Below are 18,314 nucleotides of genomic sequence, written 5' to 3'. Positions count from 1 at the left end.
GCTAATAAGATATCATCCACATATAACACTAATATGATGAAACGACTTCCCTTAAACTTGATGTAAATACATTGATTAGCACGATTTTCAACAAACCCGAATGAAATAATTGTGTGATCAAACTTTAGGTACCATTGCCTAGAAGCTTGTTTCAAATCATATATGGACCTATTCAGTTTACATACAAGGTGATCTCCTTTATCCGATATAAATCCTTCAGGTTATTTCATGTATACCTCTTCTATTAATTCTCCATTCAAGAACGCAGTCTTGACATCCATTTGGTGTAACTCTAGATCGTAATGAGCAACCAAGGCCATGGCAATACGCATTGAATCCTTCCTTGATACAGGAGAAAAGGTTTCTTTATAATCAATATCTTCCTTTTGATTATATCGTTCTATGTTACCTTTGGAATCCCTTTTGGTTTTAAAAATCGATTTACAGCCAACAGCTGTAGACCCCTTAGGCAACTCAACGAGCTCCCATACATGATTCTTTGCCATTGATTCCATCTCATCCTTCATGACATTGTACCACAAGATGGAATTTTGGCTGCTCATGGCTTGTGAAAATGATATTGGATCCACATCAACTCCAATGTCAAATTCACTTTCTTGTAGATATACTTGATAATCTAAAGGAATTGCTGACTTCCTAGTTCTAGTGGATCGCCTCAAGCTTGGTTGTTCATCTAAATTTTCCTCATGATGAATATCTGGTTCACCAACAATCTGTTCTTCCTGTGGTATATCTACATGAGAAATTTCTTTCTCAACCTCAGTTGTAGAACAGGGTAATAATGGTAAAGGCAAAAATTATGTGCCATCACCTCCAGAGGTGGAAGCTTCTAACGAAATGTCAAGTTCCTGGAATTCAACATTTCTAAGTTCAATGCTCCCACTGTTGGTGTCATCCTCTAGAAATTTAGGATTACGTGACTCAACTATCCTAGGTGTGTGTGTAGGACAATAAAATTTGTACCTTTTGGATCCTTCTGAATACCTAATGAAATATCCACTGATGGTCTTAGAATCCAACTTTTTTTCTTGTGGGTTGTACACCCTTACCTCGATAGGGCATCCCCAAACACGTATATGATGTAGACTAGGTTTTCATCCTTTCCAAAGCTCAAAAGGTGTTTTAGGCACAGCTTTGGAAGGAACCCTATTTATGATGTAGACTAATGTCTTTAGGGCTTCACCCCAAAAGGATAAGAAAATATTAGAATTACTAATCATACTTCTTACCATGTCCATTAATGTTCAATTCCTTCGTTCAGCAACACCGTTTTGATCAGGTGATCCTGGCATGGTGTATTGTGAAACAATTCCTTGTTCCTGAAGGAATTGAGCAAATGGACCTGGTCTTTGACCAGACTCTGTGTACCTACCATAAAACTCCCCTCCCCTCTCTGAACGTACTATTTTGATCATCTTACCAATTTGTTTCTCTACTTCTACTTTATAGTTCTTAAAAGCATTAAGTGCTTCATCCTTATGAACCAGAAGGTAGAGATACATGAATCTAGAGTAATCATCTATAAAGGAGATAAAATATCTCTCTCCGTTCAGGCATGGTGTGAAAAGGTTCACAAATGTCAGTATGTATGATTTCTAAAATTTCTGAACTTCTCTTGGCACCTCTTTTGGACTTTTTGGTTTGTTTGCCCTTTATACAATCTATACAAGTCCCTAGATCAATAAAGTCTAGAATCTCAAGGACTCCATCCTTTATTAATCTCTTAATTCTATCAATGGAGATATGACCTAATCTCCTGTGCCAAAGCTTGGAGGATTGTTCATTTGTTGCACAACTTTTGTTTCCAACATGTGTAGAATTAGACAATAAATTGTATTCACAAGTAAAATCTAAATGTAGCAAATACAATCCATTGACTAAAGTACCAGAACCAACATTAACATTATTTTTCAGTAATGAAAATACTGTTCCTTAAAAAATAAATTTAAAACCTAATGATGTTAGTCTAGGCACTGACAACAGGTTCCGATCAAATGATGGAATGTAAAATGTCTTGTCTAAATCTAAAATAAATCCAGAAAGTAGAACTAGTCTGTAGACCCCTATGGCCTCAACTTGAGACGACATCCCTTCAGCTGAATAGACATGGTGCTCACTTAGAGTAGGTGGCCTTGTCTCCAGAAAACCCTGCAAGGAATTGAAAACATGAATTGTTGTATCTGAATCAATCCACCAATTCCCATAATGAAAATTCATAAAATTTGACTCATAACAGACAAAGGTCTGAAGAGTACCTTTCTTCTCCATCCACTGCTTAAATTTGGAGCAATCCTTCTTCATGTGTCCTTTCTTCTTATAGAAGAAACACTTGGAAGCTTTCTTAATGCCCTCTTTCTTCACAGGCTTTTTCCAGGTCTTCTTTTTCAGAGTCGACTTGCTGGATTGACCTTTCTCAAGAGTGGTTGTTTGGTACACACTTTCCTTTGACTTTCTTTTCAATCTCTCTTCTTCTTGAACACACGGTCAGTAGTTCATTGAATGATCATTCATCCTTATGTGTGTTAAAAGAGATCTTAAAGGGAGCAAACTCCTTAGGCAGAGTGTTCAGAATGTAATATACCAGAAAAGGTTTAGAAATATCCAATTTCAGTGTTTTCAGTTGGGCTGCTATGTCCCTGATGTGCATGATGTGTGCCCTCACACCCTTAATTGCATTATACTTAATGGAGCTGAACTGACCTATTAAGGTCATGGCTATGGCTTTGTCTGAACTCACAAATAGGGCCTCAATTTCCTTCATATATTCCTTAACTGTATCATAGTCAGGAATGGAACTCTTAATGCTCTTATGAATATGAGCCTTGATGATTGATAAGGAAATACGGTTAGACCGCTCCCAATCCTTAAAGTGAAATATCTCAGCTGGAGTACTAGTGTTTTTAAGAGGAGCAGGTTTATCTTCACGCAAAGCTAAATCATAGTCCATGCACATAAGTGCAAGTTCAGTCTTTTCCTTCCAGTCAACATAATTATCCCCATTGAGCATAGGAAAAGAAAATTGATTGTTAACCATTACTGCAAAATTAAAAGATCTACAATAAATAAAGCATGCTAAACAATTTCTATTGTTCTAGTACTAAAAATTAAACAATATCAATTTTAGTGATATTTAATCAAGCTCACTACAGCTTGCCTGTGGGCTAAGGCTGCAAGTTGCAATGATTATCATTCTTTATACTGAATATTAATAATATTTATATTCAGAGTGACAAACTAATGTCAGTCACAACTTACCTGTGGGCATCAGTTGCAACCAACAATAGTCAATAACTAAATGATAAGATTAAAATATATCTCATTAGATAGCCTTACCTGTGGGCATCAACTGCCTTAATGATTAATATTTTATCCTACCCCAACTTGTATGCACTAAAATAGTCACTACCTGTGGGCATTATGTCTACTTTGTGCATAAGTTGTAAAAATTGTCTTTCATATTTATAAAATTACCTAAAAGTCTTTATGGGATTTGATGGAGTATGTGGCATACATAATCCCTTAATGGTAACTTCATAAACACAAGACAAGATAATAATGATGTTATAAGTATGCATGATGTAGAAAATTCTAAATTAGGGTCGATCATAATAAAAAAAAAAATAAAAATCAGCAAGCTTATAACATCAAAATAAAGTAAAGATTCACCAATTATTAATAATGTAATCAAATGCAGTCAACCATACCATATATCCTTGAAATATATATACATCGAATTTAAGTTAATGTGTTCCAATCATAGCATAGAGCATAAAATTACACCTAAAAAGAACCACAATATGAACTCCCACTGTTCCAATGAAGTGTTCCTTAAAAATGATTTATGTAAATTTATGCAACCAAAATTGTACATGTAATTAAATCAATTAATGAACCAAAGGAATAACCTTGAACCAGTTCCAGAATTGAACCAAAATTACTTGATCACCACCGGGTCGGATTAACCAAAACGCGTCTTAAATTCGGGTAAGCTGGTCCGATTCGATTTGACACATGTTAGTAGTCACAAGATAGTGGGAAGCTTACAATAGTAAAATTCGTATTCAAAAGAATTCTGAATTATGCAACAACCCACTAATTAGTCTTTTCATAATTACTAAGGCACCCTCATATGAGAAGCTGACATATGGCAATCAGTTTTAACTTCCCATTAAAAGACAAGAAGGCCATTAATTAAATTGCAAATTATATACCCAATATGGTACGTTTTCAATCATGCAAAATTACCTTCTGTTTTTTTTTTTTTTTTTTTTTTAATCTTATCCCCATCCAATAGGACTATGCCACTTGTCATAAGTAATTATCTTAACCACTTGAAAGACTAAAAGTCCTTACTAAAATAAAAATAACGGGATCTATCCCCAAATCTCAGTCATAGCTACTGCTATGTTCCTGCCATGCAATCAATGGTCATGACAACCTCATGGTCGCCAGACAATGTTGCCAAAGTCGTCGCCGACCAACTTCGGCATAATAAACTCTTTTTTTATTTTTTATTTTTTTATTATGGATAATAGAACAGTTCTATAAAAATGGCCTAGCCATTGATTAACTGCAATGATTGTTGGCAAGACTTTCGCCCAAAACTTTACCGTAATGGTTGTCGGGCAAGGCCGATAACTACAAGGTCTGCCCTGTTTAACAACCCTAACCCGTAAAATAAAGATTTCATCCAAATAATGATTCTTTAATAGAGAAATCAAATGGTCCACAACAGTGATGATATACATATTAAAAAAACTTTTGTAGGACTGTAAAAGAAACGGTGAATCAAAATTGACCATCATGGTCAGATAACTATTATCATGCCAAGGATTCGATGGATAGGAGATGCAATCTCTGGCTCTGATACCACCTCTTAGATATTAAGGCGGAGTACACGGAACATACCTCCACCATTAGAACCGAGATTCGTCATTCCTTCTCCAATCGATCTTGGCCAATTCTTTGAAGAAAAATAATTTTGTTGCTTTGAACTTCTTCTGGTTTTCAAAAGTCTCTCACTTTTTCACACCGCATAGATGGATAGGTTGTGTGCTATATATATAGCTTTTAAAATCAGGGAGTCCAATCTCCTTGAGGCTCTCATCTCAATAATTCCTCCCATCAAGGACTTTATCTTAATGGAGCTTAATGAAGTACATATTCCTATATTCCACCACTAAGATGGTTAGAGTTTCTAAGAGAAATATGAAAAGATACTACTTATTCCCATATCCAACCATTAAGATGGTTAGAGTCTCTAAAAGGAATATGAAGAAATAATATTTTATCTTAATGAAGTGCATATTCACACTAAGATGGTTAGTGTTTCTAAATAGAATATGAATTAATGCTATTACTTCTTTTCTTGTGTGGTGTTTTTTATCCTGTATTGACGTGGCATAGAAACCACATCGGCTTACAACTCTATGATTGGATTCTTGGGCAAGTGAAATTCATTATTTACTCTCACTCCCTATTGTATGACATCAAAACGACCCTTCTTTTAACACACAAAAAAAAAAAAAAAAAAAAAAAAACCACCCTTCCCCAACCCAATCCATTAGTTGAATGTCAAGATCTAAGATGTTCTCTTTTCACTGTGGATGAAACGAAACTTGATCTAAAAAATGAAAGTATGATTAATGCTGAAAAGTGAGTTTGAAGTAAAATCGAAAAAAAAATATCACTAAATTATAAGATAGGTGCAAAGGTCCTTTCTATCACTCAGATCTACTTAAGTTAAAAGTGTGGTAAAATGGTGACATAATCTAATTCATTGATGATCATGGTTTTAGGTATCGATTATGGATGGACCGTATTGGTATCAATTGACATTGATACCAATACCTAGCCGTTATCGATAGAAAGGATAAAATTGTCTAAATATGATATGGAATCGGTATCTTTGAGGACAAAATCATCTGATACAGCTAGTATAGAATGATACTAATACCGTTATTAACTAATACCGATACCAATATTAGCCGGATCCCAATACCTAAAACCATGTTTATCTTTTTTTTTTTTGATAAACCTAAAACCATGTTGATTACTACTTGATACATGCTTCTTGGCCTTGGGATACATTCTATGGGATTTGTCATTGTTCATCGGAATTTTTCTTTTGCCAATTTTTTTTTTGGCAAATTTTAAGAGCCTAGTTATTACATGCCCATTTTAAAGGGGAAAAATTTCTTAGATCCACTAGATAAGAACGAAAATTACAAAGATAATTGGTTTTAAATTTGTTTTTCATTCACTAATTTCTATTTTAAAAAAATTTACTTAATCCCCAAAGTTGTTAGTACTCATGCCACACAAGAAAAAAAATAGAAGCAAATTTTCAAAATTGCCCCAACTTCATTTATCGAAAGTAAAATACTGTTATTTTTTGGTAATAAGGAAAAGTGAAAAACTTTATAAAAGTTTGCAATGTCTTTCTTTTATGTGATGAATTTTTTTAAAGATACCCTAAAAAATAGCAATATAAAAAGGGACCGAGTTTCTCTCCACCCACGGTGAATGGGATCGCAAGGCAGGGGAGGGCGTTAAAGGGTATCAAAAGGGTATTTTGGAACATACTAAAACCCTAAGAGGGGTTTGTGAACCCTAGGATGATGGGTGAACCGTCCTCTATGGGGGGAGGGAAACTAGTCCTAAAAGGACAGCTTAAAGTCAATTCTTATAGAACTAAGTTTCCCTCCACCCATAGAGGATGAGGCAACAACATCCTAAGGTTAACAAACCCTTCCTAGGTTTTGGTATGTTTTAAAATACCCTTCCAATACCCTTTCCTGCTCTCTCCTGCCCCACAGTGAATGGAAACTCGGTCCCTCCATTTTATATGATGTTTGAGTTTAATAATGGAAAAATTACATGATTCACTATTTTTGGGTTTTCATTTACAAAACTGTCCACCCTATGTTTGAGTTAACAAAAATAGACAAAAACAAGTTTAGTTTTACAAAACTAGACAAAATAGTGACTCTCCTTCCTTCCTCGGCAATTCCCCTCTGAAAAAATCTATTTTTTTTTCTCCCTCTATTACTTGGGGTAGTAGAAAATGGCGGTGGCTAGGACAAGGGTAGGGTTGTAGGGAACAAAGGATGCCTGGACGAGAAGGCAATGAGAAGGGTAAAAATATCTAAAAAAGTAAGTGTGGGAGGGAGAGACTCTATTTTGTCCAGTTTTGTAAACCTAAACTTGTTTTTGTCTATTTTTGTTAACTCAAACATAGGGTGGACAATTTTTTAAATGAAAACCCAAAAATAACTAATCATGTAATTTTCCCTTTAATAATTAATAGATTTTGGCTCTATAATTGTCTCTAAATGGCCACCCACAAAATGAAAATTAGGATCTTTTAGTGAGGTTGGGGATCGTCTCTAAACACCCACACCCGGGGAGAACAGATGACTAACAAAGACAAATGAAAAAAACAAATTAGGATTGGATGGAGAGTGGGGATCATCGAGCCATAGTTAGCATGGGCCGTATTGGAAGTTTGCTTTTATTTTGTTCTTACGTGGAATGAGTACTAACAAACTTTGGATTTAAATTAGAAATTAGTGACTACTTATCTGGAAATTTCCGTTCTTATCCCAAAATTTATGCGATAAACCGTAAATCCCGTTCCCCTTCTACCATGTCAAGTTTTAATTTAATTAGAGTGTGCCATGTGGAAACGTGTAGAAGTCCGATTTACCCACATGTCCATTTTAGAAGTCAACGAGTTCCAAATGACAAATCCATATTAAAAGTCAACAAGTACCAAATGGTAAATCACATGTGACCCAAAATTTGTGAATAAATAACCGTACATTAGAGTTTTTCACGTGCCAAAATATAACTCCTATGTCATGCAGTAAACTTACCGCATCATTTGTTTGGTAGGAAACGGTGGAATACTCATGTTTAAGAATGGGCGAAGTTGGAAAAATAAATATAAATATGGTTCGTAATCTTGGATCAGATCGATATCAGTCGGATCAGATCAGTAACCGTGAAGGCCGATCCCAAGATTAGACTGATATGGCAAGGTTTCACTAGATTGTTTCTTGGATCGGCCAACTCGGTTGAATTAGATCGACCGATATTGACTGATCTGATTCGGATAATATACCTGGATTTTGAACGTGACAAAAGGAAAAAACGACTCGAATGAGTCGTTGACTCAACAACAAAAGAATTCGTCGAGAGCAGGGTTCGAACCTGCGCGGGCGTAGCCCAACAGATTTCAAGTCTGTCTCCTTAACCACTCAGACATATCGACTTCGCATTTGTTAATTTGGACCAAAGAATCTAAAGAGTAAAAATCGATGCAGTACATTTGAGTCACATACACATATAAATTTCTTTTTTTTTTTTTGGTAGGAAGTAGATTTATTGAGAAAGACGGAAGCGGCTCCTGTGGTCTGGTACAAGGTCACCAGCTACAAAGGGATCGGAATTGGGCCAAACTATCCTTTCCGTAATAGACAGTGCCCTCCTAGCAAGGGAATCCGCTACACCATTCACGGTCCTTGAAATATAAGAAAAAGACACATCGTCAAGATAAGTAACCAGATGGTGGATGTCATCGACGATTGACCGAATAGACAGAAGGGAAGGAAGAGGCGCCGATTGCAGGACATACACGTATAAACTTCATGGCATATGAAAACCCACAGAGACTTCAATCCTTCAATAGGATCCCAGTCGTAAGGTAGCATGACAGAATTTTGAAAAATCCAACTGCTTCTGTTCCTCAAGTATAGAGGCTTGTTATATATGAGTACTCAAGGGCTGTTGAGGATAAATAAGAATTATATTAAAAAATATATTGGTAAAATATTTATATATTTTCTCTCTTTGGGAACAAATTTGTCTTCACTATCTGTCATCGACACTAGATTTTGTTGAGACTCAAGTAGAACTCAACATTAAAATTTAATCATTAGAAAAAAGGGTGTTCAAGTCCTTATAGATTTTCATATCGATATAATAACCATAGGGTATGTTAGATTGTTATATTAATTGAAAAAAGTGGTCCTAGGCTTAATTCAAGCGCACCCTTCTTGAGCGGGAACTGCTTAACCGTTTTGCAACTGGCTTCATGGCGAATCTCAAGTTGAGTGACCAGGTGAAAGGCTCTACAATTTTGGTTTGGGGAATCTTGGCCTTAATGGCCTCCTTGTGCTCTTGAACTGATCACAAGTGGAACTATTTACGTGGTCTCCAGCTTGGACTCCTAACATGTGTCATCTGATCTGGCTATTGGAGAGCTGATCTTGTGTATATCAAGTCGTGAGAGGTTTTATCATTAACTTTTGTTTATGTTTTTTCAATCTTTCTTCGAGATGTTTCTCATATGACCCAGACACAAGAGTGTGTAAAAAGATAGATCAGCTCTAGTGAAATCGGAAACCCCATCCAAACCAATGTTTCTGTGCACACTCTCACTGTTCCTGCGTTGGTTGAGGGGCAACACGACCAATTAGTGCTCTCTTGCCAAAAAGGAAAAATAAAATAAAATAAAAATACCATTCAGGTTGAATTTATTTGTTTCTCCTTAGTGTGTGTGGTCCCACACATGGTTTTAGTGCATGGTATTGATCACCTTCAAAATTGATACGATACAGATATAGATCGGCACGGATGAACTCATATCAGACAAGTTTGACCTTGATTTTCTTAAAAATTAGTTTTTTTTTTTTTTTTACTGTTTTACCCTTTGTTCATACCATTTCACTAATACAATATTGGACAGAATTGAACATCAGTGGCTAGCGATACCAGTAAGAATTGTCTAATGTAAGCGATCAATCCGATATCAATACCGATATCTCAAACCATGGTGTCACACCCTCACCTCATTTACACTATTGTTTCGAAAAAGAAATGTTGAATTATTGACATGGGAAAATAATTTTTGGTTTTTTTATATTTTTTTCCAACCAATCATATCTTTATAAATGAGTATGTTTTAGGCAATTGAAAATAGGTTATAAATATATATTTTTCTTTGGGGGTAACGGATCACCATTTTCTACTGATTACAAAACTTGGTTGACTATCTGTAGGCTGTAGGCTCTCATGAAACACGGCAATAAGAAAATCGTGATTAAAGAATTACACATGGTACGGTAAAGAATCACTTTCGAAAACCAAATTTTCTTATGTTTGAGAAACATTTGACTACTCAATTCAATCGAAAACCAAATTTTCTTATGTTTGAGAAACATTTGACTACTCAATTCAATCTTTGGGATGCAATTCAACTTCCCTGTGCGACATCATGTACCATTGCAGCTAGCCAACCAACCAAGCTCTTCAAGCTCTTATTTTGCTTTTTAAAGCGATTTTATATCTCTGTAACAATCCAAAAAAAGAAAAAAAAGGTAAGATGAGAGCCACTCACAGACATGTTTGTGTTTTTCTTTGTTCTATCTTCATATTGTTCGACTTATTGTCCCTGTGTTCTAATGCAACTAACAACATCACACAAGGCCAATCCATCAGAGACGGACAAACTATAATCTCCACCGAGAAGAAATTCGAATTGGGTTTCTTTAGTCCTGGGAATTCCATGAATCGTTACGTTGGGATATGGTATCACCAGCTCCCTAATCAAACAGTTGTATGGGTTGCAAACAGAGAGAATCCAATTCTAAATAGAACAGGCGTTCTCACCATTGCAGACAATGGGAATCTGGTGGTGTTGAACGGGGATGGAAAAGTTCTCTGGTCAAAAAATGCTTCCATTAACTCAACTGCTATTCTCATGGACTGCGGGAATCTTATTCTCAGAAGTGGTGACTCTGATAAGTTCCTTTGGCAGAGCTTCAATGATCCTACAGATACTTACCTACCTGGCATGAAAATGGGTTATGATCCAAAGAAAGGTTTGAACAATACATTCTCTTCGTGGAAAAGCGCTCATGATCCTTCGAAGGGTAACTACCTTGTGGGTGTGGATCCTCTGGGATCTCCTCAAATTCTGATATGGAAGGGCATGGCACGGCATTGGAGAAGTGGGCAATGGAATGGGCAAACGTTCTTGGGCGTGCCCAACATGAGAAATCTCTATCTTTTTGGGTTTAAGCTCACCAGTGATGCACAAGGAGTAATGTACTTCACATACAATATGCCTAACAATTCTGAAATCTTGCGGTTTTGGATGGGATGGGATGGAAGAGTGAAGCAGCTACGGTTGGATGAGGAGAGAAAGGAGTGGATCCCTCTCCGGGAAGAGCCGACTGATGAATGCGAAAATTACAACAGGTGTGGAGCTTTTGGGAGGTGTAGTCAGTTGGATTCCCCTATTTGTAGTTGTTTTCATGGGTATGAACCCAAAGATAGCCATGAGTGGAATAAGGGAAATTGGTCAGGTGGGTGTGTGCGGAGAACAAAGTTACAGTGTGAGAAGACTAGCGAAGTTGAGGTGTCAAGGAAGGATGGTTTTTCAAACTTGGGAGGTATCAAATTGCCGGATATCTACAACTGGGTTGCAGTTAATAGCAGAGGTGAATGTGAAGATGAGTGTCTGAGGAATTGTTCTTGCAGCGCTTATGCGTATGTCAGTTGGATTGGTTGTATGATATGGAGTGGGGATTTAGTTGATGTTCAACAATTTCAAGAAGGTGGGAATACCATCTACATCCGCCTCGCTGATTCGGAAATAGGTGAGGTGATGAAACTCTTTTCTTGCAATCTAGGGAACAGTAGTTCATCTAGTTCACAATCTCTCTTTCTCTGTTTTTTAAGCTTGTCAAACTTGACCAGGCTTCCATTAGCAAGTAATTTCAGTTTCATGCATGGATTTCTTTTCTTTTGTATAGCTTAAAATTGGGAAATTTTGATCAATGTACTGGGACCTAAAGACTTGTTCAAATTGCAGGTGGAAACAGTGGGATATCGAAGCGAATCACAGTGATAATTACAGTATCTGGGATAGTTTTTCTTAGCATATCTATCTACTCACTATGGAGTTTTTTTACAAAACTAAGAGGTAAATTCAAAGAACTTTCAACAAATGCTGCTAGATTTTATTTTTGCTGGCATCTTAAGTGTTTTGCACTGAACATATTCTCAGATTTGAAGAGGAAACGAAACAAAAAACTGCTATTATTTGCTTTGAGCAACAATTTGAGTTCAGCCCACTTCTCAGGACCAGATGATCTCGTAAGAGATGGGCAACAAGGAAATGTGCCCGAATTGCCGTTGTTTGATTTCGATTGTGTAGCAGTTACTACAAGCAACTTTTCTGATGCAAATAAGCTTGGACAAGGTGGATTTGGTCCTGTTTACAAGGTAAAAGTTCACAATAAATTGTGAATCAAAAAAAGACTGAACTAGGAACTTATTTTTCTGAAAGCTGCTAACTTTTCTTCTTCCAGGGACTGCTACCTGGAGGACAAGAAATAGCTGTGAAAAGACTTTCAAAGATGTCAATACAAGGGTTGGAAGAATTTATGAATGAGATTATACTCATTGCCAAACTGCAACACAGGAATTTGGTTAGACTTCTGGGTAGTTGCATTCAGGGGGAGGAAAAGATGTTGCTTTATGAATATATGCCCAATGGCAGCTTGGATTCCTATATTTTTGGTTTGTTTTTACTTCTTACACCTGATTTCATTTTCTGATTCATTTTCATACATTAGAAGTTCAGGTTTAAAGCATGAATGACAAACAGATTTTCTTTGCATTGTCTGATAAAATCATGGGCAGACCCAGCAAAGCAAGGGCAATTAGACTGGAGGAAACGTTTCCACATTATAGAGGGGATTGCACGAGGAGTCCTATACCTTCACCGAGACTCAAGGCTAAAAATAATCCATCGAGATCTAAAAGCTAGCAATATTTTGTTAGACAATGAGATTAACCCAAAAATTTCAGACTTTGGAATGGCTAGAATTTTTGGAGGGAATCAAAATCAAGCGAATACAAACAGAGTAGTTGGGACATAGTAAGTATCAGATCTATTCCTAGTTACCCTTATTCACAAATTGATCTATTTCGATGATTCAACTTATAAATATCTCTTATTATGTAGTGGGTACATGTCTCCTGAATATGCAATGGAAGGCTTATTTTCTGTTAAATCAGATGTCTATAGCTTTGGGGTTTTGCTCCTAGAGATTGTTAGTGGCCGGAGGAATATCTACATCGCCCATTCTGAGAATTACTCAAATCTTATTGGATATGTAAGTGTATGCTTCAAATCAGACTGAAACTTCTTTAGGCATTTATGTAGTTGATCATACAATTAATAATTTTGGAGTTTTTTCCAGGCATGGCATCTATGGAGTGAAGGAAAAGCAATGGAATTTATGGACTCATCTATGGTTGATACATATTGCTATTGGGAGGTATTGAGATGCATTCATGTGGGGCTGTTGTGTGTGCAAGATTCTGCAATGGAGAGACCATCCATGTCATCTGTTTTGTTGATGTTGGAAAGTGAGACTGCAATTGTTCCTAATCCGAAGCAACCCATTTTTTCTGTAGCTAGAAATTGTATAGAGAAGGATTTATCTGTGGAAAGCTCAAAAGTAATGTCAATTAATGATCTAACAGTTACCACAGTAGTTGGAAGATAGAAGATCTGTGAGGGGTCAAATGGTTTCAGAGCTGTCGAGGACTCCAAAATCCTAAGCTTAGTGTAACCTGTTAGATCTGTTCTAAATTAAAAGTTGAAATGTACTTTGTGTTACAGACCATTGATCTAGATACTTTGTTGTTCAGTCAAAGCTCATGTTTGGGGACAAACACGAGGATCTCTAGTGAGAAGTCGGTGGAGCAGTATTTAGCATAATTCTGGCCCAAGACTAGATTTTCCTTGCACTTTACCATAACCTATTGAAAGTTGAAATAGAAGAGCAAAGAGCAGCTCAGAGTTGATTTCTAAACCAAGAATATCCCTGTTGTCCCATTCTACCACCCTAATGAATTCCTTGTGTTTGTGTCTGTGTCTGTGACTCTCAGTCTGCGTCTGCCTTGGTTCACTCGGTCTATGGGAAAAAAGATATGGGCTTGATTTAAGGGTTGATTATGACATTATTAGTTATTTATTTATTTATTTTCTTGTATGAAGAATAGAGCTTTATTAAGCAAAACATGCTACAACATAAGGTTGGAGAGTGGACATAACTCACACAACCAAGGAGTGGAAACTGGTCAAACTGTTGAGCATGTAAGCGATAGGGCCATGATGATGTCGTAATTTTGACTATTAATAAATGGTATGTAATTTGGATTAGCTAGATGTCAAACTTTTGAGCCTAATTCAATCAAATATCCTCTTGTGTATTAATGTGAATTTTATGTATATCCATGTATGCCTATGTTATTGGGACCATTGCGATGCATTCTTTCATAGTTAAGAATTTTCAAATCTCTATTTTGACACTTGGCAAATTTTGATGTTCGGGCTAAAATTTTATATGAGTAGGAGATCTTGGGGTTTTACCTACCTATAAAATTTGGGTCTCATCGGATTTGCCATGTAGTAGGTACTACCTTCTTTCTTTCTTTTTTTTTTTTTTTTTTTTTTTTTTTTTTTTTTTTTTTTTTTTTTTTTTGGGGTGGGGGGCGGTGGTAAATAGTAGGTAGCTTATTAAGACCAACTATTTTGAAACGTTTACCCTTCTAAGTATTAAATGGGAAAAGAATGTGCGAGTGGCGGCCCATACATAATTCTCACTTTGTCTTTCATCCTGACATTCTTTCTTTCCCTTGGCCATGTGGGTCTCCACCCCTACTGTATGCCCATTGGCATGGCATGGCATGGGAGATGCCATTACATGTGAGCAATGTGTCAATCCCCTATCCATATTAATTATCTTAAAATTGGGAATAGGTTCTCTGAGCTACTGGTGCAGGGTGCGCTTGTAGCTCTGATGTCTCTCTTATTCAAATAAAATGACCTCGCTGTTCTCCAATGTTCAAAACCTTTTTTGCTACACTTCATTGGTGTGCTCCTTTATGATGCCTACTAATGAGAACATAAACTTTGTTCAATACGGCATGTTTTAAATGGCTTAGGATTTGAATAGGACGATGAAAAATATGGTCAAACATTTTGAGATCGCTAAAACACTAAAACGTGTGGTACGGATTTTTTATGTTTAGATTCGAAAAATATGAAGAAAAAAAAAACCAATGTATATGCATAAATTGTGGAACTAACTCATATCTTATTAAGTAGATATTAATATTTGATGTATCTGCCCTAAGCTTTTATAGTATTAAATTAATTTTTTGAGAATCAAGATATAGTTTTATTTTTTAATTAAAGTGCTGTTGTTTCATGCAAAAAAAACATAAGACATGTTTGCATTTTTTTGACCTTAGAAAATGGCAGAAAAGACAAAAAAATAAAATAAAATAATAATAATAAATGAAAACAACATTTAAAATATGTTTTAACTAACTATGGCTGTGTTTGGTATGCATTATTGGAATACATTTTAGGTTGATTTTGCATTCTCGGATGATTAAAAATCGAGAATGCAAACCAAACACTGTCTATAAGTTGAACACATCAAATAGGATCCCAAATGGCGGCATGCCTTCTATAGTTGCCTTTGATTTTTTCAATGCTTGTTTCACCACTTCACCAACTATATTTAGTCTGAAGATTCATATGCGATAAGGAGACCTTGGGCGTCTATAGATCCACAAATTTTCAGTATCATCTATAATTTAAATGAATAGTATTAAAATGGACATCGGCTAGTTCTGAAACCAATAATGGGCATATATCAATTGAATTTGTCCTAAAATTTCAACTAAATCCATTCAAATAATTTCGAAATCATTAAAATTGTCATACAACCTTCTCTCTCTGAGGTACAACGTTATCATCTCTTCATGTGGCACAATTAGGTGTGCAACTCAAAAATTTCTATCCTGACTACATAGGCCAAAAAGGGTACAGTCCGCTGAATTTTAACCATGCATTAAAATTTTGTCAACATATGAACCTCTATGTTCTTTGCTCATATGTGAAGCTTTAATCTAACTAGAATTGATGTGACAACAAAATAAGCCATTGAAAAACTTTTTTGTTATCACATTACAAAGTTCAACAATATGAATAGAGTACACCGGCCTAACCTACATTCGAGAAGGTAAAGAAAAATGCTTAATATGAAGCTGAATTTTGGCACACGATTGATCAAACCATACCCTAGATATCTAATGATCGAAATGTATAATAATTTTTAGAAAAAAGTTCTCTGACCCACCAAGAGAGGGAACGCTAGCACCGTCTCTTTCTCCTTCTCACACCCTCCTTGTCTTTCTCTGTATGAAACCATTCAATTTCTTCTATGTCTCTATGCCTTTTTATTCTTTTGGTACTCTATATATTTCTCTGTCTCATGCTTTGAGAACCTTTACCCTTTTTATAATTTCTGGTAGTTAGATACATGCCCGAACGGCAACATGTGATTTGATATCGTGGAATGACGTTACCTGAGAAGTCCAATGATTAGATCCTTGGATGTTCCCATGTCATGATGTATGACGTGTTTGCTTTACCAAAAAAAAAAAAAACAAAAAATGTATGACGTGTTTGTCGATTCTCATCTCAAGCATGGTTTTTGTATCGGTATTGGTATTTGTTTTGGCCGATACTGATCGTGATCAAACAGATTTACTCTAGTTTTTTAAGAAATTATATTTTTTATCTTTATCCGTACAGATCTATTGATATAGCATCGATAAAAAATCAATATTGATTTCCATTGATATCGATAAAAATTGGCGGATCCAATACCGATTCCTCAAACCATGAAGAGATGTCCTTAGATAATTGCTTAGATTCGATAATGGGCTTCGACTTAGAAATTTGTTATTTATTTTTAAAGGTTTTAATAAGCTTATAACTTGGAGTCCGGATCCTCTCTAACAACAATGAAGAGGATTCCTTTCCAATGACCTCTAAATGTCACGTTTGATGTCAATTAACGGAGAGTTAACTTCCATTCTCCTATTTTTTTTCTTTTTTCTATTATTTAATGTCAACTAACGGAGAGTTACCTATTTCAACTTAATCACGATTTATGAATTCTTAAAATAAAGGGAGAGAGCAAAAAAATAAAAATAAAAAAAATAGGGCAATGAAAGTTAACTCGCTGATAATTGACATCAAATGTAGTATTAGGAGAAGGTCATTGGAGAGGAATCCTCTTCAATGTCGATCGAGAGGATCCAGACTCTATAACTTGGGGATCAGGATCGTCTCCAGGGAGTAGGGAACACTCAGGGTGCTGCTAGCCATTGGACTGTGCCACACACATCCCTAGATGTGCGTCGAGATATGTGCAGCACAGTTCAACCGCTGGATGCCCCCTGACAGCACCCTGGGCGCACGCCTCCCTGGAGATGAGCTAAATTCATAACTTGGTGGTTTTAGTAGAATCCAAATTTTGTGGATGCCAACTGGCAAATTTGGACTGTGGAATAGTGCATAGTTCACTAAAATTCTTTAGTTAGAACATTTATTTATTAGTTTTATGAGTATCCAAAGAAAATAAAATAAAGGAACTATAGTTTATCTTCGATATATTCTAAAAAAATTGCAGTCTATATGTATTTGATTTCATTCTTCATAAGGAATCTTTTTTTGGGGTAAATTTATCAGGAATTTCACAGGCTGCAAAAGTAGAGCTCCATTGCATGATTAGTTTTTAAATTAGTGTCTCATTATAACATGGTTACATCTTCATATGTATTATTACTAATAAGTAATAGTAAATAAGCTTGATTTAAAATTTATCTAAATAAATATACTAATCTTTAATTTGTAACAAAATACAAACCCGATTAAATCACATTTATCTACATTATCCGATTAATTTTTATCTTTTTTTTTTATATTTTTCTATTCCCTCCTATTTTTCTTTTTGTATTATTGTCATAGTTGCTTCAGATCCATGTAACTGACCCCATTTAGTTGGGATAAGGTTATGATTGTTGTTGTTTGTATTGAAATCCAGGGATAGAGTTGTCTTTGAGGGAGTGTGGTCCCTATGCATACATAAGACCATTAGGAGCGTACACAAAAACATCAACAAGGTAGACATCTCCATCTTTTATGAGAGGGGGAGCGATCATTTCGCCTACATATAGGCACACCGTGCACACTAGAGTTCTTTTTCCCTGCGTTAATATCCTAGTTTTCACCAGTTTACACTTTACGGTTAAAAAGAGCAAAAGAAAAACCTTTTGTTTTTTTTTTTTGGAGGGGGGCAGGCAGAGTTCAGATCTGCTACCCACATGGGGACGGGTGGGGACAGATC

At 35.9% G+C, this 18,314-nt stretch overlaps 1 protein-coding gene and 1 non-coding gene across 2 annotated transcripts; one reads left to right on the top strand and one right to left on the bottom strand.

Moving 5' to 3' along the window:
* Nucleotides 1-8,214: 8,214 nt before the first annotated feature.
* On the bottom strand, nt 8,215-8,296 carry TRNAS-UGA. The gene has a single exon. It is a non-coding gene; the product is annotated as a tRNA-Ser (tRNA).
* A 2,112-nt stretch (nt 8,297-10,408) lies between these two features.
* On the top strand, nt 10,409-13,720 carry LOC122638611 (putative G-type lectin S-receptor-like serine/threonine-protein kinase At1g61610). Its single transcript, XM_043831471.1, has 7 exons — nt 10,409-11,687; nt 11,903-12,013; nt 12,098-12,315; nt 12,402-12,612; nt 12,736-12,973; nt 13,061-13,211; nt 13,299-13,720. The coding sequence occupies exons 1-7, from the start codon at nt 10,409-10,411 to the stop codon at nt 13,605-13,607; spliced, it is 2,517 nt and encodes an 838-aa protein (XP_043687406.1). The 3' UTR covers nt 13,608-13,720.
* Nucleotides 13,721-18,314: the final 4,594 nt, after the last annotated feature.

This window comes from Telopea speciosissima, chromosome 9 (assembly GCF_018873765.1).
Source record: "Telopea speciosissima isolate NSW1024214 ecotype Mountain lineage chromosome 9, Tspe_v1, whole genome shotgun sequence".
NCBI classification, from domain to species: domain Eukaryota; kingdom Viridiplantae; phylum Streptophyta; class Magnoliopsida; order Proteales; family Proteaceae; genus Telopea; species Telopea speciosissima.
This window is presented reverse-complemented; position numbering and strand designations above follow the sequence as displayed.

Excerpts from the sequence above, each read along its gene's own strand:
- LOC122638611 (XM_043831471.1), top strand. The coding sequence starts at position 10,409 with ATGAGAGCCACTCACAGACATGTTTGTGTTTTTCTTTGTTCTATCTTC. Across the intron at positions 12,316-12,401 it reads GATTTGGTCCTGTTTACAAG|GGACTGCTACCTGGAGGACA; the intron begins GTAAAAGTTCAC and ends TTCTTCTTCCAG. Across the intron at positions 13,212-13,298 it reads ACTCAAATCTTATTGGATAT|GCATGGCATCTATGGAGTGA; the intron begins GTAAGTGTATGC and ends AGTTTTTTCCAG.